The sequence below is a fragment of the Bactrocera oleae genome, chromosome 3 (genome assembly GCF_042242935.1).
Source record: "Bactrocera oleae isolate idBacOlea1 chromosome 3, idBacOlea1, whole genome shotgun sequence".
NCBI classification, from domain to species: Eukaryota; Metazoa; Arthropoda; class Insecta; order Diptera; family Tephritidae; genus Bactrocera; species Bactrocera oleae.
In genome coordinates, this window is record NC_091537.1 from 93,333,721 (window position 1) to 93,355,657 (window position 21,937).

The 21,937-nt window shown below is 35.3% G+C and overlaps 2 protein-coding genes across 3 annotated transcripts in view; one reads left to right on the plus strand and one right to left on the minus strand.

Moving 5' to 3' along the window:
- The window catches only part of Ance-3 (angiotensin-converting enzyme Ance-3), a 98,623-nt gene that overhangs the window by 57,011 nt on the left and 19,675 nt on the right, over positions 1–21,937 (minus strand). The window lies entirely within an intron of this gene.
- Positions 1,593–6,832, plus strand: LOC106623516 (tetra-peptide repeat homeobox protein 1). The gene is made up of 3 exons (XM_014243060.3): positions 1,593–1,694; positions 1,783–1,894; positions 4,754–6,832. Exons 2-3 carry the CDS (start codon positions 1,883–1,885, stop codon positions 6,023–6,025), a joined length of 1,284 nt encoding a protein of 427 aa, XP_014098535.2. The 5' UTR covers positions 1,593–1,694; positions 1,783–1,882; the 3' UTR covers positions 6,026–6,832.

Below are 21,937 nucleotides of genomic sequence, written 5' to 3' on the forward strand. Positions count from 1 at the left end.
TTAAGAAATTCACTTCTGGAATAACTAAAAAGGATATAAATGGATGAATATAGATTGCTCGAGATTATTTTGAAATAAATGATGAATTTTCAGTGAAAACCAACTAAATGAAGGAGTGAAGGCTGAAATTTAAACCTTTAGAAAATATTGTGCCTAAAAATGGTGGTATTTTCTTCACTTTCCCATACCTCTTTCCACTGAGCGACGTTTGAACTTTAAAAAAATCCAAATATTTTTTACAATAATGAACATAAGTTCTTTGTGATACTCTGACAACTTAGAAAAGATTTCTAAGTAATAATAGGTAAGACCGTTTATTCACAAAATAATATTTCTATTTATGAAAATACTCAATAGTCTCAGAAACTAAGTTCTCTTTGAAAAGTCTTGAAATATTTTATGTTGTATTTGAAGTTCAAGCCATAATTGTGCCTCGTTTTTAGAAGACGAAATCGCAGAGTTCAAGATTAATAGTAGAACTTTCAAAAATTGTCAAAAATTATTTTCTCGCATTTTCACAATTTTTTCGATCCATACTCTTTCGGAACAAAAGTACAGAGACCCTGGTTCAGTTATGTCAATAACTTATATGAAAAACACCAACATAAAGCTTTCTAATGTGAAACTAAGCACGACCAAACATCTATCTAAGGCATTGACACCAATTTATTTATGGTTATTTGTCATAACTTATCATCAACCAACACTTTTTCCAGCGAAAATATTTTTTAATGCAATATACTTTTGAGCCTTTAACTCTTTTATTAAATGTAAATAACAACTGTTAACATTTTTGTGTCTTTATTTTTAAAACAGATTTATTTATTCATAATCAAAAGCTGGATATGTTCGCCCAGGAGCTAAAATAATATATCGATTTGCTACAGTCAACCCTTTCACCGTTCAACAAAAACTGCCACAAATTTCTGAAGACCATTATTTTGGCGCCAAAGGAGCACCACCAACACTTACACAGCAAGAAATAAACAGAAAATTTTCATTTACACACCTATACTGTACATGTGAGGCGCTCTCCCGTGTACGAATAGAAAACCGAAAGCTCTGCTTACACACACAATTCTCACGGCGCACACGTATAGTGTAGATGAAACACTTTCGATTTCATTACAACAACGTTAAGCACGCGCAAACACACATAGCGCGTATATGTACACGAAATACGAGCGACGACGATGCGCTTAAGCTTTAGCGACGCTTTAACTTGGCGCTTACACTCGTGCTAAAGCGCTCTCCAGCAAAGCCACCAACAGCATCGTACTACAAATATTTTACTTGCGCTTAATTTCCATAAGTTTACCATCGCAGGCAGCTAACTGAGCATTTTTGATGCCTTCACATGCAGCCAACCCTCCTCCTGTCAGCTTTACGACTTTTGTTGTTGCTTCAATAATAGCAATAATAGCTAATTACAAAAGTCTTCGTGAGTGGCACTAGCGCTGTCGACAATCATATGCAGTGCTCGCTTTGGCTGCTGCTGCCGCTTCTGTTGCTGTTGCTGTTGCTGCCGTTGGTCGCATCCGTGCCTCTCCCTTCACGCCCGCTAATCAGACCGCCCGTCAACGCTTTGCGGTGGTTCTATAAGCGTGCGTCGGTATAAAAGCTTGTGGCGGCTGGTCAAAATTATTCAGTATCTGTTGTAGGTTCGTTGTTATTAGAACGACCTCAGCCTCCAAGTAATATATTTGACTTAAGCATTTGCAATCAGAAAGCTAACATAATCGCATATTTGAGTTTGCTAAAAATATTTGTGTTTGTTTTCAGATTCGTTACATTTATTTAACTGAATTCTTAAAAAGACGAGCAAAGCAAGTGGTTAAAGCAGCGCGATTGTTGTTGGTGATAATTAAATTTGTGAAACAAGATGAAATATCTGGTATGTTGTGCGAAAATTGAAGAAAATAAAATTAAAATATAAGCAAAGAAGTTGAAGAAGTTTTAACCGACTCAGAGACTTAACGGTGCTATAAAAAAATAAGAAAACTGTGTTGAGTGAACATTTTACACAAAAAGTGTAATAAGTCGAGAAACAGCACAAATGTAGCTTGTAGACACAAGTGCAGTTGAAAAATGAGCTACAGCAAGTTTCAAGAGATTTTAGTTCTTCAAATGCATAGTCACACAATGAACAATTAATGACACTTTTTATATGAAAACGACTTGGTTAATTATTTTTTAACAAATTTTGTTCGTTTTTTCCATTTATTGGCAGTTTTAATCAATTTTTAAAGCAATAGCAGCTGAAATATGAGTTAAAAACGATTTTTCAATTTGTCACAAAAAATTTTAAAATATGTACTTTAAACTCAAAAATGTTTCAAACTGATACATTGCTATTATTTGTGAACTATTTAGATCTCAACACTTAAAAAACTATCTTGCCTTTTCTGACTCGGCCAAATCCGTACGTATGCGGATTGCGCCCCTCGCGTCGGTCGGGCGGGAGAAGGGTAATCGTTATTATTATTATTATATTACAACATAAATAGTTTTTGTGACCATTATAATGATCAAAAATGTTAAAAAAATGAAATATTTGAAAAAATTCAAAAAATATAAATCAAATAAAAAACTAAATTTATTTTGCCTCAGCAAAAATATAAAATACCGTTACTTTTGCCGCACTGCACATTCATTCATTTGGATTTAAAAAATTTAGTTTGTCTAAACAAGTTTGGCAAAGTGTGTGCCTTAAGTCTTTTATGTCAAGCTTTTGCCTCAATTAGTTTAAGAGTTAGAACTTTATAGAAGCTTTTTTCTCAGCATACTCTAGTGGTCTATACAGTTTTGGTTGAAACTATTTTTAAGTTTATATTAACTAACTAACTGGAATAGTAGAAAAACCAAAGTGAGCTTTTAAAAGCCAAACTGCTTAAGTATCCCATTAAAAATATATTATTATTGAAATAAATTTTTTCACAAAATAAGTTGGAGATTTCCGTTGCTATGCAAACTAAATAATTTATTACAATAAATTCAAACTCTGACTGAAAATAATTTTAAATAAAGAAATAAAAGCTCATTGTTTAAGGCTTGTTTATTAAATGTTCGGAGCTGCCTTACTCATAAATAAAAAATGTCAGATTTTTATAATACTATAATTTTTTTTTTCTATTGTCCAATTATTTTTAATATGTTCAAACAGATATTATTAATATCACAACATATATTTTAGCGCAGCCATAAAATTTGGAGTCAGAAACTAACTTTTGCTTTAACCGTATGTTATAAATCCCCTAATCTTAATATCTTAGAAAAATTAAAAGTTAAATGCTATAAATTTCTTAGTCCAATTTCAGCTAAATTTATTGTCAAATGCTCTCATATGGCATGAATGTGTAGACAAGTGTATTTGCTGTTAAAAGAACTTTAAAAATATATAATGCTGATCGATAGACGCGTACAAATACACACATATACAACAAACATCAATAATTTATCGTGACAATTACATCATTATTAAATTTTGATAGATTTTCCGTTCAACGTTAGCTAAATATTTAATTACTGCTCAGCCTTTCCACCAAACCCTCAATACACCATCAAATCAGAGGAATTGACAAAATGCCAACTTTTTCCTCACACGTACAATAGGCGCAATAATTCATGACAAATTTGTACAGCATTAACCTTGCCAGCCCAACGGTGAAATGCAGAAGCACCCTTAAAAACACAAATGACAAAATAAAACCGAAATATTTTCATGAATTTTATTACCGAATACTCACACTGCAAGTTCGCATTGAACTTGGCTCAAAGCCAAAGCAAAAATAAACAGTGTAGCCAAAATAAAGCACAGCCGCTTGTTGATGATGTGCAAACAAAAGCCACAAAGCAAAATACACGCAGCTTAAAACCGAACTGACAAAAGAAGTAGGTGGGAACAGACACGCACAAACGAAAGTCGTGGGTAAAAGAGTAAAAAACGCAATTTCATAGCACGTACCATGCCTCGGCAGCTAAGCCAATACAGTAAAAACAAGTACAATGTCGAGCTTGTCTGTGGCTCTTTATTGATGCCAGTTGCACATTCTTCATTTGCTGGCAGCGATATTAATTCAAAACAAAAGCATGCAATTTTATTATATCATTGTTTTCCCGTTTTGTCTGCTTTTCCTAATAAATTCTGCTATTAGCTATTAACTTCACTTTTTCGCTATAAGTTGCTGAGCAGTTTTGGTCACTGACTTCGCTTGACCGCAGTGCAAAAGGAAGCGCCGACATGCGTTCGACATGTTGCATCGTAATGCTCGCTATTTATAGCCACTCTAGTTGTTGTTGTTATGTAGTAGAAAAATTAATTTTGCTTTCATTTGCGCATAACAACCGAATTACCAGCCTGAAATGGGAAGCACCGACCAATTGCGGCTTATAGCTGAGCATATGGAAACTGGTTGGTGCGGAAGCGCTGCCATTTTTGGTGCAACAGCAAATGCAGGTTAATGTGCTAGCACGCTAAATGGGCATTGGTGGCCTACTTTTGGTTATATAATATTTACTAGTTGCAAATCGAACGTACAATACCATAAAATTACAGACATTAAAAAAAAAATTGAAACGGACAAATATTATTGTATGAACCCACCTAGTATGACCTAAAATAAATATATTTATGCATTCATTAGTTCTCTATTATATTTCTTATGACTCAAATAAAGTTCGCTGAGTAGGTCTTTAGTTAGACCCTTCTCAGTATCCGAATAAGCTCACTTTCATACTTTATTTCTCTTTTCAGTTCATTTTCGGCCTCTTGGCCTTATCAGCATTCACCTATGCCGAGGAGGCGCAAAAATCGGTTGAGCCCAAGTCCGCTGAGCCCGCAGCTGCCGCTACCGAAGTGAAGCCATCCAGCACAGCCGAGAAGAAGCAGGAAAAACGTGGCATCATCCAAGGAACCGGCTACGGTTATGGCGGTGGTCATGGTGGTGGAGTCATTTTAAGTGGTGGACATGGTGGTGGATATGGTGGCGGTTATGGTGGCGGTTATGGCGGTGGTGCGCTCATTGCCGGTACTGGACTCGGTGGTGGTTTGGGTGGTGGACTTGGCGGTGGCATTTCTGTACCCACCAATGTACAAACCTCATATGTGGAACGTCAAGTCGCTGTGCCTTATCAAGTTGAACGCGCCGTCCCCTACCCAGTGGAACAAATCGTTCAAGTACCAGTGCAAGTCCCTGTGCCACAACCCTACCCTGTTGAGAAAACTGTGCATGTACCAGTCAAAGAGATCGTCAAAGTGCCCGTGCATATACCACAGCCCTACCCCGTGGAGAAGACCGTGCATGTCCAAGTGCCCGTACATGTAGATCGCCCAGTGCCAGTAAAGGTGCCCGTCCCAGCCCCATACCCAGTTGAGAAAATCGTGCAAGTACCCGTTAAAGTACCTGTACCACAACCCTACCCGGTTGAGAGGATCGTACAAGTGCCCGTCAAAGTACCCGTACATGTGCCGCAACCTTACCCAGTCGAAAAAGTAGTACAGGTGCCCGTTAAAGTACCCGTTGATCGTCCCTACCCAGTACCTGTGGAGAAACCATACCCAGTACCTGTCGAGAAGCCTGTACCGTACCCAGTCGAAAAGCGTGTCACCATACCTGTGCAAGTGCCTGTCGATAATCCAGTGCCATACCACGTAGATCGCCCAGTGGCTGTGCCTGTGAAAGTTGCTGTGCCCAGGCCATATCCCGTCATCAAGGAGATCCCTGTACCAGTCGAACGCAGAGTGCCCTACCCCGTGAAGGTACCAGTCGATGTACCACGCCCCGTGCATGTCGAACAGCAAGTCCCGGTGGCCGTTGAACAACACGTGCCCTATAAAGTGCCAGTTGCAGTGCCCGTCCATGTTCAGAGCCATGTTGCACCCGCGGCTACGATAATCAGCGGAGGCTATGGTGGTATTGGCGGTTACGGTGGCCATTCGATCGGCTCCATTGGTGGTCACTCCCTCGGAGGCTATGGCGGTCATTCGATCAGCTATGGACACGGTTACATCCACAAAAAGAAGTAAATTGCCAAATGCTTTGACTCGTTGAGGGTGTGAGGGACTTTTTAGTAAAAAGGCAGCAGACTTACATATGTACATCTAGAAATTACGGTTAATTAGTTGAGAATTTTAAAAAAAAACGGCCATTATTGCTCGAAAAAATTACATTAAAAAATTGCGCGGAAACGTGAAATGAAGTGAAATGAGACAGAGACTATGGTATTCTCTTGCTCCTTCTCAATTCTGCTTTTCCAAATGTATAATTTAGTTTTTAGTTTGTGATAAAAATTTCGAATGAAATGAAGGCGACAAATGGATGTCAACGCAACAGCGAAAAGTGCGAGGAGACTGTCAAAAGTGGAACGAATTTGAAGCGAAATGGGCAGACAACTCGGCATACGATTGGAGGGTGTGGAACTTATAAAAATTAAGCGTGAACTGGAAGAAATATCGAGACAAAAAGAGCCGAATGAAATGTAAATAGTAGACCAAAATATTTTAGCTCTACTCTATCTCCAATCAATTTCTTTCCGTTACTACAAAGTCCACAAACTTGCCTGCCACACCTACATTTTTTATAAAAGCACAGATTCGTAGTTTGCAACGTTTACTTCTACATACACATAAGATCCTTCATATTTTTGCACAGTGTCTTTATTGAAACTTTTCGCAAGCGTTTGATATGGAAATTTGGTCGCCATCAATTATATCTTCTGTAAAAATAAACAAAATGGTATGAACTTTGTTTTTGTACGAATTATTAATTTGTATATAATTTAATTATGTAAATAAAATGACGTCAGAACATTATCGAAGAATATATAAGAAAAATTGTTGTATGATTTTAACTGAAAAATGTTCGCTGTTCGAAAAAAATACATGAACTTTTAAGTTCTGGCCTCACAGAGGACTTCTGTCTAGTTGTGATGCCCTACCATCTTTGGGAATCAGCCATTTAACCTAAGTCACTTTCCCATATAATATACCTTGAGGTTCTCAAAATATTAGAACTATCAAGACTCCATTATATAATGTCATACTATATTGATAAAACCCAAACTCACCACTTCTTCCATATAATCTTCATTCGAACATTGCTACTTATATTTCTGACCGAAACTGTATACCAGACGACTTTTTTCTTCATCAAAATGTTCTCCATAACGATGATCAATTTACTCTTACACTTGTTTGAGATAGTGCTCAGCTAACATATATATTTTGAATTATAACAAAAACTTGCGGTGAATTAATCCTTGCATATTTCTTAAAGCTAACTATTTTACCTTCCATGACTTCATAATATGACGATTAAAACGAAAAATTATACTTCGTTAACAGAACTCTTTTGGATTCGGTTCGTCACTTCTATAGACTCTATATCTGGTTGGTAATTAACCATGATAATATTTTCTAGTACTTTTTCACAAGAATGAACACAAACTCTTTTTTAAGTCGAATACGCCATTTATGTTCAACTATAATGTGAACAACTTGTTTTATCTGTTCAAGAGTCCGAGACATCATCAAGAAACCCTCCGCCAATTGTTTGCTATTCTTTTCCTATACAAAGCCTTGGACTCGCATAGAAGATGTTCTATAATCATTTCCTCTTCTACCTCCTCACAGCTTCTATAATAGTCATTGTATTATTTTTCCAGTCGGCTGACAGTGACCTGTAAGAACTCCTGCTAGAGTTCTTATATCATTACTTTTAAATTTTAATAACCGGCATTGGGGTTGACTCTACCCAGACTCAGCTATATCTATAGCATGTTTGTCGATTAAATATCTACAAGTAGCCAGAGGCATACAAATTTCCTCTTTTTCGGATTCTGGTTGTGCCGTGGTGCCTGTTCTGGCTAGTTCATCTGCTTCACAGTTACCAGGGCATCATTATGTTCTGAAATCCATTGCAGGTTTATCGTGAAAAAGAATGTTACATTCATTAAGAAATCATGTCAATATTTAACTATCTTTGATGGAACTCTAAGAGACTTTCTTGTTGTGAACACAATTTATGCCAGAACAAGAAGGCTTTCTTTAATTGCTCTGATCTTTCCTTAAAAGACACTGCAGTAATCTGGTAGCCGAAAGGCATTTCTGGTATTTTATTTTCCTGAAAAGTCGCCTTCTCTCACTTGGTTATCTAGTTTGGACCCATCCGTATAGATACTTATACCTGTATCCCTGTCACCTCACCCCTTACCTCACCTTACCCCTTACCCAATCTTCACTGGAAGTGAACGCTATATTGGGGACGTAAGCCCTCATTTGGGACCAACTTCTTACTGGTGTAAAGTGCTGTAGCTGCTTTCTTTACCCTAGCGGTCAAGTTTGGTTTCCATAAGAGCTTCATGTCTAAAATTAGTCCCAAGGAGCTTGCTTTCTCTCCTATTGGTACCAGAGAATGTTGATAAATAACAAGTAAGGAAGTTCTAAGTTCGGGTGTAACCGAACATTTTATACTCTCGCAACTTGCAAGGATCAAAGCCCGGGACATGACTTCAGGTGTTGGCTAAATTTTATATTAAAGGAAGAGACAATTTTTATTCACAAGGCATTCTTTAAACGCATTATTCACGCAAAGTTTTGCCCCGATACAATCATTGTTGCTTGATTTTCCTAGTGGAAAGTGAGAGAATCAGATAGAATCTAAAATTGTGTTATATGGGAAGTAGGCGTGTTTGTAATCCGATTTCGCACAATAGCATAGAAGTATAAGAAGAATGTTATGTACCGAATTTGGTTGAAATCGGTTAAGCAGATCCCAAGATATGGGTTTTCCCCTAAAAGTTGGTGGTGCCACATCCACTGTCTAATTTTAAAAGAGGTTCCTATAAAGACATCTAATACCATCCGAGGGATAAAATTTAATGTCATTTAATGCGTGTTTAGTACTTGATTTATCACGCTTTTAGTAGTTTTTAACAGTTATATGGGGAGTGGGCGGCATTTGTTCAGAATTAATTTTCTGAGTATAGCTTTAGCGATGTATGAGATATGCATATAAACCTATTAGGGGCGGGGCCACTCCCACTATTAAAAATATTTTAAACAGCCCCTCCCTAATGTGATCTTGTATACCAAATAACAGTCTTGTATCTAATTATGGAGCTTAGTTATGGCAATTTATTTGTTCTTCATTAATGGCGCTTTGTGGGCGTGGCAGTGGTCCGATTACGCCCATCTGCAATACCAACCGTCTTGCCAGACAATGTTAATGAATTAACATTAATGAAATAATGAATTAACATTAATGAATTAATGAATTAACATTATCTGCTTACGGTACCAAGAAACATGTATACCAAGTTTCATAAAGATATCTCAATTTTTACTCAAGTTACAGTTTGCACGGACGGACGGACGGACGGCAGACAGTCACCCGGATTTCAACTCGTCTTTTCATCCTGATCATTTATATATAGCCCTATATCTAACTCGGTTAGTTTAGGTGATACAAACAACCGTTAGGTGAAAAAAACTATTATACTCTGTAGAAACAGGTTGCGAGAGTATATAATTTATAATAGAAAATGTTAATAAATATTAATTTTTAATATTATTTTTAATATTTATTTATCAAAATTCTCTGCTTACACATTCTCTGTTAATTATTCACTAACATTCTCTGTTAACATTCTCTGGCTCAAATTTTTACAAAATGCCCAAAAGTATGCAAAAGCAGTTTTACTTATTAAGATAGCCAGTACAGCATGGTGCATAAGCTTCAACTTTTTGTGAAAAGAGTGAGCTTTAAATCTTATTAAATTTTATGTTAAACCGGATATCCACAAAATGCTAGCAAATTTGTGCTTATTTGAATTTTTTGAAGACTGCTTTGAACATATTCATTAATGAATGTACTGAATTTCATTAAATTAAGTTGTTTTCAATCATTAAAATCGAAATTGATCATGATGGCGATATTTTTATATTCATGCATTTTAATTTTAATTTTATTTTCGAGCATTTTTATGCAAACCGGAAGTAGTGGCATTGTTTAATTGCAAACCCTCTTGAGAAATTAAATTGCACATGGCACTTGGGAATCCATAAACAAATCGATCTACAATGGCAATTATTATAAAATAAAAAAAAAAATTTGAAATGAAAATATTGGAAGGAAAAATATGTGAAAATGAAAGACAATTGCCAGTGGAGAACTCTAAGTGTCTGTAACCGTTTTGAGCAAATATTTAAACATATATATACAACGGGAGCGTTGCTGCTAAACATTCATATTTTGGTGCACAAAGCCGTTGAGTTGAATCATAAATTACCCAAAACTCACTACTGACGTAACTTCTCACACTCAACACAAAAAGTTAGTATAATATATGTGGTACAGTTAGTACATAGTTACAGAATGGAAGTTGGCTCACAAATAATTTATTCAGCGCCCGAAGACTAGAAAAACAAAAGCCAAAACATACTTGGTAGTTCAATGTTTCATTGGTGTTGAGCCTTCACAATATTTGTTTCGGCGCGATAAATATTTTTTAAAGCAACGCATGCAATTAAAATGCAATAAATACGTGTAATTATGCATGCATTCTTTTGTAATTTTTTTATGTATTATTTTTTAATTGGAAGTTTTCATATCGACGCAAATGTACATACATAAGTGTTGTCATAAGTAATATATAAGTAATAAGGAAATATAAAACTGAAGTCAGGGCTACGGGAGCCATAGAATTGATTGATTGGCTGTTGCTTAGTTCAGCCAGCGCTTGTTGAAAATTTAAGCTACACTTACGCATGCGCCTGCTTTTCTTCACGTTTGGCGCATTACTAGTTTACTGCTTTGTAGTGAAATGTTTGCAACTAATGTTGAGGGCAGTATTTGAATTATATATAAACAACTGTTATTAATAATTAGATTGAATTTAAAATATGTGTTAAAAATTGAAAAAAGTAAAAAATTCATGCAAATTTCTGATTTCTGCTCTGATGAAATCTGACTCAGACTGGTTCGTTTAAACCACGCGGGCAAACCAAATCCCTAAAAAAAATGTACCTTGATTGGTAAAACTCTATTTAGGTTCGTCTGAAGTTTGCTCTGTTCATATCAATTCGTTTATGTTTGACATTTTTTTCTTTACGAAGCAAGAAGTTTGTCTGGCGATTTACCATGAAAAAAATTTAACAAAAAATTTGCTTGAAATTTTGCCTTTCCAATAGAATCACGGCTATAGAATAGATGAAAATGTTTTATAAGTGGCTTGGGTAGTCTTACTTATATTACCACAAAAGAAATCTATTTTTAAAATGTTTTTTTTTTTTTTGGTATGTCCGGGTCAAATTTGATCAGTTGGTATGGCACAATTTCTGCATTATAATTTATTATTAACATATAATATATCTGAAATAAATGCATTTATTTTTTTTTATTTTTTGTGGCATGTAATCAAAAAAATATTGCATGATATATTAAGGTTTTAACTAGAAATCGTACAGAAATCAATTGATTTGTGAAAAATAGCAAATCGCAATAAAAAATTATTTTAAATTAAAAATTATCTTGTTGCTTACGATGCGTTTGCGTATTAGTTCACATATCTGGAGCAACTTGTAAAACTTCCTCATTGTTACGTGCGGCGAGCGCGGCGTCAGCCGGTACGAAAGTCGCATGTGTGGTTTGCTTTTATGGCAGCACTTGCATTGTGCACTCACTCGTTTATTTAATCGTTCATTCATTCATTCCATGTGGTCAATTTATATTTAAATGAATTCAATTATTCGTGTACAGTAACAAATAAGGGGGCTTGGAGGCTTCGACCGCGATTTGTTTTACTTGCGGTGTAAAATTTTACCTCCGGGAAAATCAGGGGACTAAATCTGGAGATATGCAGAGAGTTGAGAGACCTTAAAAATGGTCTTAGGACATTTTTTGTTTACGTTACTAAATCTCCTCGTTTGAGAAGGATATTATATCAGATTTTTTCACAGAAAACAACTAATCTATCTATCTTTATGGTTTATCGTAATTTCAGCGTTTGGAAATAGTTTCTTACTTCATTTATAGACGATAAAGAACTGTTGAACCAAAGGAAGCCATGAGTTCTTACAACAGAACACCTCCAAGTAATTTCTTCTTTACAAAAATTTAATTTAATTTAATTTTTAATTTTCTAGCATTAACTTTTCTAATATTATATTATCGAAATCGCAGAGCAAACCAAAGCTGGGTTCTATTATTTATAAAACTAATTATTTCGGACCAGAGGCAACCAAAATTTTCGAAATTGCTTTATTTGCATTAAGTGTTGCAGCGGCTTACGATTGGCATATCCTCTTATTACCGTTTATGCCCACTAATGGACGCCTTGCGTTGCCACAAAAGTCCGTTCGCAACGTAAGTGAGTGCCACAGGCGCCGGTCAGCGGCAGACTGCGCGTTTTTTAGCCATTCCAACTGCTTGTATTTATTGATAGCGAATTTTCGTTGTTCAACTTTATTGGTATGGAAAATATGTCTTACGAAAGTATTATGGTGAGGCGAGCATGCTACATAATCATGTGTATGAGTAATCACACGAGTGTATGCAATCCAAGTCGGTCGGCAGCAGCATTCCCGCTTGCGCGTGTGTGAAAGTGCATATTTTGACTCATTTTGTTTTAATTTTTCTTTCTTTTTCATGTGCTGTTGTTGTGAAAAATTTACTTGCAATTAACAACACTTGCACTTAGCTGCACACTGATTACGTAATAACTTGGGGAGAAAATCAAAACCAAACACATATAAAATATATTGACAAGAACAGCGTGTTGCGCCACAGCTACGCAATGAAATAAAGCGTGCTGCGGTGCGATGTGGTGCCGCTCTCGCGGTGTATTGGAATAGGTGTTTCGAGTATTCATTAGATTAAATAATTATCTTCAATATTTCTTCTGATTGGCCCCTATTTTTAATAGCATATATACAAGCATATTTGACTAAGTAAAAGCGAGTTCTTTGGAAATATATCTATTGCTATGTACTTTTAATGCTTTGGATTATCTGGACTGCCCTTATATGGTAACAAAATAATCTCAAAACAAGAAAACATGTTTACTTGGGCTACACCGAAGCTATAGCACCCTTCGCAGATGAATTTCTTATAGAATAAGAGGTTACAAAAAGTATTTATATTGATTTTAATCGGTCTATACTCGGAGATTATAGCGTTGGCCCAAAAAATAATCTATGTTTGAAACAAAAAATTTTCCATAAGAGAACTTGACTTTTATCTATCAGTTTGTATGGCTGCTATACCCTATAGTAGTTCGATATCGGCGATTTTGAGAACTAAGCAACTCCTTATATATGGATGGCTATATAGACTCAGCTCGTCACGCTTTTTGTATACTAAAAAGCATGTTAAAAGTGATTTTCATGAAGAGTTGATCTATGCTTCTCACACTTTAAAAGAATAACGTGAAAATGCTAAATACAATGTTGTTGGACAGTATTTGACCGTTCTGGTGGTGAGTAGAAACCAACTATGAAAAACTGATTTCTGAAAGGAGAAAAAATATTTCAAAAAGAAAATATTTTCATTTGTCAGCATGAATCACCCTGTAAACATCTGTTGCTTACACTTATAATCTGTACACAGCAGCCCCATAAAGCATTTAATCTTATGCATTTCCCAACCGGCGCCGGTGCACGTATCTTATCGGTCTATTTAAAAATGTTCCGCAACTTTTTTGTTTATAATTTTTTCAAGTAATTTTTCCTGTTTCCATACAAACATAAAAATAACATACTATAAGTGTATACTGTCCATTCATAGCATAATTTTTCGCACATTGTTATTGACTTTTCGAACGTGAACGGCTTTGTGTGGCAACCACAGTTAGCTGGGTGTATTCGCAATGCACTTTTTATGCTTTGCTTTTCCGCAAATTACGCTGCCAAAGTTCAGCTGTCATTTTTTATGTGCTTTTATTGTTGTTTGTTGTTGTTTTTTGCAGTTTCCTTACTAACCAACTTTTTGCTTTATTGCTCGTTGGTTGAAATCGGCTTTTTTGTTGCTCTTGTTTAGTGCGCTTCAGTTAGTTTTTTGTTTGCATTGTCCAACCACCACACAACCCGCTACTCCTCTCTCCACTTAAGAAGCGCTGTGTCGACAAGTGCGTGGCACTGTGCGTGGCGCATTTCTTGTTTGCCAATTCCTTTGATATAGTCAATCAAGTATTTGCGCCAAACACACATGAACCGTTAGTCTACAGTTATCAGTTTTTTTTTTGTTTTTAACTTTTTTTAGTGGCCATTTTGAGCGTTCACTTTGTCAATGTTTCGAGGTTTAGGGCAAGATCACAGTTGTTGTCATTAGCAATTCATGTGCATACATCTATGGCCCAACTTAATCCGCTTGGGTGTGTGCGAAATCGGAGAATTTTTGTTTGTTTAATTATTCCTGAGAAAACTCGTTTTGAGTTGTGTGAAAAAGAGTTTACGTGTCTTTTTTTAAGCGGCTTGAATTGTAACGTTGTGATCCGCACCAAAAAGTTCAAGGACTCTTGATAAGAGCAATATTTCGTATTTGATAAAAACAGCAACAGTTTGTTAAAGGGGACTTAAGTCATCGGCGTCTATTTTCGTTATTTTATATATATTTAAGTTTTCTAACATAATCTAAACACATCAAAATATATCCCATTCATACCAGACTACCAGGCAAACTTAGTTTTTTCATATATAAATCTGAAAAAAGTAGGAAAGGTTACGGAACGAACTCATTCTCGCTCAACCTGCATGTATGTATGTATATGTGTCTTTGCTATATCGTTATTCCACATATTTTTTCTACTTGTATAACCCAGTAAGTTCCAAACAGTTTCAGATTCCAATGAAGAAAACAAGCACTAAAAAGTGACTCCTCATAAAATAAAAATCAAATAATTAAAATTTGTCAGCTCAGATGATTAGCCGCAGCAGTCGTCAGTATAGCCTTTCGCTAACAATTTCCTCATTTCGTTCAATCTAGTTTAATCAAAATAAGTTGTCATATGAAGGAAACTCAACACTTCCAGTTGTAAGTACACATTTCTTTAACTAACAAATTATTATTATTTTTTCCGTATAATAAAAGCTACCAAATGACCAAGAAATCGGTCTGTCATCAAATCTGTCAGATATTCATGCTTATTAATAGAAATAATTTCGCGTTTCTTGTGAGGCTAAAAAATTGTGCAAGCAAAAACTGAGCGGTGTAATAAATAAAGGAACTCGACGTATCCCATTTCCTTGAAAAAAGAGCGTTAAATATATTTTATAATCAAACCCGTTGCACCGGCGTCAAGCCCCAGTGACCCAACCAGTCGGCCAACCGCAGCAAAGCATGCAGACCTCTTTCTGTCGCACCAAGCACTATCAGTCAGTCGGCCAAATGCAAAAACAAAAAGAGGCTGTGCAAATGCAAAACCTGCATTTACAAAAGCCGGTAGGTGTGCAGCCGCCAGCATCACTTACACTATTATTACACTTTGTTAACGCCGCATATGGAAATGTCTATAAAAGTGAGCGAGTAGCAGCTGCAGCAGCAGCACAAACAAATCTGTGTGGCGGCACCAAACAGCTGGCCAAGCAAGCCTGGCGGCGGCAGGCAATTTGGCAGGACACAACATACTTTCCTTAATATTTTATTATTCCAATGCTATTTTTACAATTTCGGGTGTTGAGTGCCGAGCGTATTTCCTTAACAATTTCATTTTGTTGCGAGGCGAATGCAAAGCGATATACAAATTAACTTTTTAACAATCTCTGCTTTTTGTCAACAGTCGATTTGGGTGCTGAAAATTAATTTTAATTTAATCGATCGTGACCAAACGCAGCATTTGCTGGCGCTTACAAAGTTTTTGCTGCTGGTCTTTCCGCCTCGTTGCTGGCTGATGGATGGCCGCTAATTTGTGTCAAACTTTAACCAGCAATGAATTACGTTTTCATTTGATTTTATTAGTGTCTCTCTGTCGCGTAAAATTGACGGTATAGGAAGCTTAAGTGAAAACAAGTTGCAACACACTTCTGATAAAAGGCAACTTTTATGGCGAAAATTGATTACTTGCATTTTTTCAAATTTGTATAGATTTCAGTAAAAGCAATTAGTAGCCTAAATAGAAAGCAATTAAAATTATATGACAACTTTCTTAATGGTGGTAATTCAACACAACAAGCAGAAAATGACAATTGCCAGTTTCAACGCTAAGCAGGTTCGTGTCTTAAGTCTTTTGTGGCGGCGCAATTGAAATAAATGCAGCGCTTTATGTAATTCTAAAGTGAATCTAAAAGTGAAAATTATTTTATATTTGGAAAAAAATATTTTATTATAAAGTTATTGCCAATCGTCTCGAATGCATAATTCCCAACCCTCAACCCCGACCCCCTCCCGTTATATATTTGATATTTTTTTTGTGTAAAAATATTCAAATATTTGCTTTTATTTTAATTTCTCACCCAATTTCCACATTCCTAAAACTATTTGCAATAGACAAATTTTGGCCTGCTCGCTGCACTTTTCCTAGCATTTAGTGTCTTGGTTGCTCCATAATTATTCAATTGCACAATTTTCCAAACTCATTAAGCGCTCTATGAGGCAATTGTTGCGATTCACTAAATTTTCACATTATTTTGCCAACAACAAAATGCGCCAGTTGCCCACATGTGCAACATATAACTTATAACACATAATTTATATCGGCATTAAGGTGAGCACAAACAGTTCAGGAATACAAACATTAATGGAAGTTTAGAAGTTGTGAATTTTACTCGTTTACGAATTTTTGTTTAAATCAATATGTTGCCTCAAGTATTTAAATTTTCTACTAAGTTTTCTGCAAATTCTGCGAAATATTTCTTTGAAAAGCGGTCCACCCTAATCTACTCTGTGCATTGTAGCAACAATTGCTTTAGTTTTTTTCATATCTGTTTTCTTCTACACATCAGGCCGGTGCGTTCAGCAATACTGATTTCATTCCATTTTGGCGTGTTTCTATTATAGTCAACTAATTACACACTCATTTCTGAAATTAGTTAGTTCACCCATAAGCGCATATGCGGGGCGTGCACTAAGCTAAAAAAGCATTGAGCGCATAAAATGGCACTCGCCGGTGTAAAGCTCGAGCGTAAAGCTATCAAAATGTAATAAATAAATATAAATAAATACACAACATGCTAGTCAAGGAATTACGCTGAAATAAGACGCAAAAGAAGAAGAATAAGAAGAAAAAGAGTAAAAAAAACCAAAGCTAATTGGCCTATGCCTCACCACAGCCGAATGGGCACCACGAGTCAAAGTCTAATCGAATTTTTGTTTTTGTATATGCGTATGTGTTGATTCGACTGAGTAATGTACATATATATGTATAAACAACAAAAAATTCGAAATTCAACCAAAATTACATGGTATTTCTATGCGCAGAAAAAAACCGCGTGTGTGTCTAAATTTATTATTGGCTTCACGTTAAGTCTTTTTTTTTTAATAAATTATATAATTCATCGAATTCCAACTAAATTCACTGGCATTTTTAAAGCAATGATTATTTATTCTAAATATTGAGGTAGTAGGCTCAGCGCAACACGCAACATGTTGGTTCTACAAATTACAAATTTGTTGCAATGAGTTCATTTTAGCACAAAGCAAACGCACGGAAATTAAATAATTTAGATAAATATTTATATCTTGTTATTTCTTGCTTATACATTATGAAGAAAATGTATTCGTGGGTTTAAATGTTGCATGCCAAAAATATATATTTGATTGATATTTATACCGTCGCAGTATATTACATAGAGAGTAATAATTTTGTTAGCCGAACGGTGATTTCTGTCATACATATATAATTGAAAAAAAACGTTAACTTTGGCTGTACCGAGCTTCACAGGCGCGTTTTTATAGCACCAAAAGATATTTAAAGATCTTGAATTTTGATTTTGATCAATCAGTTCGTATAGCAGATATATATGCTATAGTGATCCGACCAAAACAATTGTTCGAAAATTATACCGTTGCCTTGGCCATGAATCCATGCTAAATTTCGTTTCATACAGGACCTTGATTTTTATCCATCAGTTTGTATAATATATATACTATACTGGTCTGATAACGGTGATTCCGTTAGTTGCATAACTTCTTGAGGAGAAATGGATGTGTACAAAATTTCATATCGATATCTTCGAAGCTGAGGGACTCACACACAGACACAGCTAAATCGACTCAAATTGTCACGCTGTAATATAGTGCAAAACTGTGTGAGTTTAGTTTAAACCCTCTTTATGCCTCCTACACCTTTATAGTATTTTACATATTTTTAGTAGACTTTGTGTCGTGCATATTCGTTAGTGACAGAGGAGTCAATAAATATTAGCGAGAATGTGCGATATTGGTCCAAACCTTTCCACAGCACCAATTGCATGTTGGCAATGAATTATGTTAGTCAGGGTGAGATTAAAGTAGATATTCCAAAGTGAATTTTAAAAAAATATAATGTGTTTAATTATTGCTGGGAGATTGATGGCCAACTTTTTAACTACCAATTATGGTATATACCATGAATAATTATTCAACGCAATACCCAAGTATGTGTGAAACTAATTGAGAAAATTTTCATTTCGACAGCTTTGAGAAATACTTATTGTTATTCGGCTATTTTCACATTTTACTATTGATTTTCAGGGTCAAATGCAGTGTAAACTTATGACCGTCGGTGCCCTTTAGATTGTAAAACTGTTGTTATTCCAAACGCACGGTTGAAAACTGCAACAGGGCGGCATACCCCCTCGTATGTTGCAAGGCAGCGATTTTGAGTACGGCCTCTTAGGTGGCCCAGCACTAGATGCCGCAGCCTTAAAGCAAATTTAAGTAAGTAATTTTGACTAAATGGCCGAGTGAGTAGCTTAGCGAACTAATTAGGTGGCTACCTTGAAACGAGACTGTGTTTGTATGTGTGTTGTGGTGCACTAAGCAGTCATAACGGTGCGAACAAATATATTCACGACGCATGCTAATTGCCGCCCCACAAATGTGAACAGCAAAGCCACCGGGGTAGAATTCGAGGAAAAATGAGAGGGAAGTTGCGGCAACAACGGCAGCAAATGTAAAAACCAAACAAGCGAGTGATTTTATTGAGCCATTAAGCTTTGTTTGAAAGCTAAATGGGAGCAAAAAAACAAAAGCTACTAGCAACAGCTATTAATAGGTGTTAACTAATAACGCGTTTTGTACAAATTATTTATTATTTATTTAGGATCATTAGTTGTGTCTAACTGCTCGCACCGAAGTTGAAAATTTTGTTTTTACTTTTTATTTATATGCCCTATTATATCGATAATTTCAGAAAACAGCAACACAATTACTTTCAGTTTCAAAATTCAGTTTAGCAAATAAACTCCCATGGAATGCCATGAATTCTAATTTATAGGTATTTTTTAAATCTGTCTTTTTGCGAAGTCTATCAGTAAAATGAAGTTTTCAGTAAAACGTATCCACTACGTAAATTTTTATTGAGAATTTTTTCTGCGGTTTTTTGAACTTTTGAAAAATAAGAATAAATATGAAAGAAATTAGATTAAATTGGAAATTATTATAGCAACAAAATCTCAATTCGTAGTTTACATATTGGAGAGTTAAAAGGGAGTATTTTTCAAGTTCATAGAATTCATATTATTCAGAAAAAATACTAAAGTCAAATAAAAATAGCTGTCAATTCCACATCACATACATAATAAGTAGAAGCACCAAAATAGTATTTTGAAAGACTACACCCAAAACAGAAAATTAAAAAAAAAAGGTCTTGTCACAAATTTTCAAAACTTAAGCAAACACAAATTAAGGAGTTTGAAGCTGCTCTGAACACTGTGGATTTTATTTCAATAAAATTTAATAATAAAAATCCACAATATTAAATTTTTTTAATAGCATAAATTCGTTACATTTAACTAACCAATTATTTTTCCACTTAAAAAAAAAAAAAACACAAAGAACTAACTTTTTATTGACCTCAAATATTATATTCAATAAATGCAAATATCACTTGTGCCTTGACCAATTTCGTAAGCAAATTTCAACTCGTAGCACTCACACAAACTCACTTACAATTGCTGTCAAGCAAACAATGATAACAAATATAGCAACAACAAATCATAATGAGACATATTATATAAACGTAATTTACCACCGTTTACAATGGATCTTCTTGAACACTTCAACAGCTTTACATTTTAATATTTTATGCTGCCTTTCGAAATTATGTAAATTTTATGGCACTAAGAAGTTTTGAAGAAAAGCTGACAAAAACCAGTGAATTCAAAGCAATACACCATACCACTTGGAAAACCGATTTTCATCGCTTTAAGTATTTGACATAACAAACATCACATTGTTATTTAAATGCAGAAAACCACAACAATTAGGTTTTATAGTTTTGTACTGATTATGTGTTCGACTATTAAAATTTTTGACTAAATAATGCAATGAATTGAAATTCTTCTATAGTTTCTCATATACTTTTTAAATGTAATTACTTTTTTGTGACAATCTCTTTGTTAATTGAAAAACTTGTAACTCTCGAGGGAATGATAATTTGTTAAAAACATATTGCATATATGTACATATGCGAGCATAGCATATATACATATATTCGCCAAGTATAGCAGAGGCAATTGGATTTTAAGTTTAATTAAGAAAACTGCACAAACTTATTAGTTTTAAATGAAACAAGGAAAAATGTTTACTTTGTTTGCACCGAAGCTATAATATCCTTTACAAATACAAAGGCTCCTTACAAGAACTTGATTCCGATAGATCAATTTGTATGGCAGCTATATGATATAGTGATCTGATCTAAAAAATTTCTGCGGAAAATACATAGTTGCCTTAAACAACAACTCGTGCCTAATTTTGTGAAGATACCTCGTCAAATGAAAGAGTTTTCCATACAAGTACTAGCTTACGATTGTTCAGTTTGTATGTTAGCTATATTCTAGCAGCACTAGTTTTTGTGCAATTTGTGGTGGCTATATGTTTAGAGAATGCAGTTCTATAAAAAATGTCTATTTGGACTACTTTGGGAAGCCATTGCATGATCATTACTAGCGGATATGCGTCGATCTTAAACTGGTAAATAATGGGTCAACAAGGAGGATATACCAAATACTCCTGTTTTATGTGCTTATGGGATAGCTAAGCCAGAACACTGGACGAAAAAAGTTTGAGCTTTAGAGAGTGAATTGAGTAGTATGAATGTGATGAATGCCCCTCTAGTAGCCAGATACCCACTCTACATATAAAGTTAGTTCTGATAAAACAGTTTGTAAAAGCTCTAAACATGGATTGTATGACCGAAAAGGCGAAATCTGCATGGATTGAATTTAATTGGGTTGTGCAAAATTTCTTAAGAAATAAAAAGTCTCCAGACTACATTTAACATATTGAGCAGCTCATGTTGTACATCCAGAGGTTAGAATGTAGCATGAGCATCAAGATGTACATGAGGTTGCACATGAGCTAGTGATCGACCAATACCTGCTAAGCTCATGCGAGGTCCATAGATAAAATACAGGAAAACATGGGGATTCAGATCGTGTCCACACATATAATCAGGACAAGGATGTCGCCCCCGTCCATATATCCCTATTCGGTATGTGAGGAGAAATAAAGCCACCAGGAGTACAGGAGACTCTGCCACACAGTAGTGCAAGCTTTCAGGGATGCAGTTGAAGAAGGAGAAATTTTCAAATTATATATTTTGCTTTCTGATAATCAGCTTCCCTGAGTCATAGAGCAACCTACGCAACAATGCTCTTGCTGGCTATACCCAAGAGGGCCATGTGTAGAATGGCATTGAGTGTCATGACTGCTGTCATTCGTAGGACCGCTCTAAGGCTAAGAATTTGGAATTTGAAAATCGTTGTAGATATTTGAACTCCACTTACAAATATATTTCCATTCTT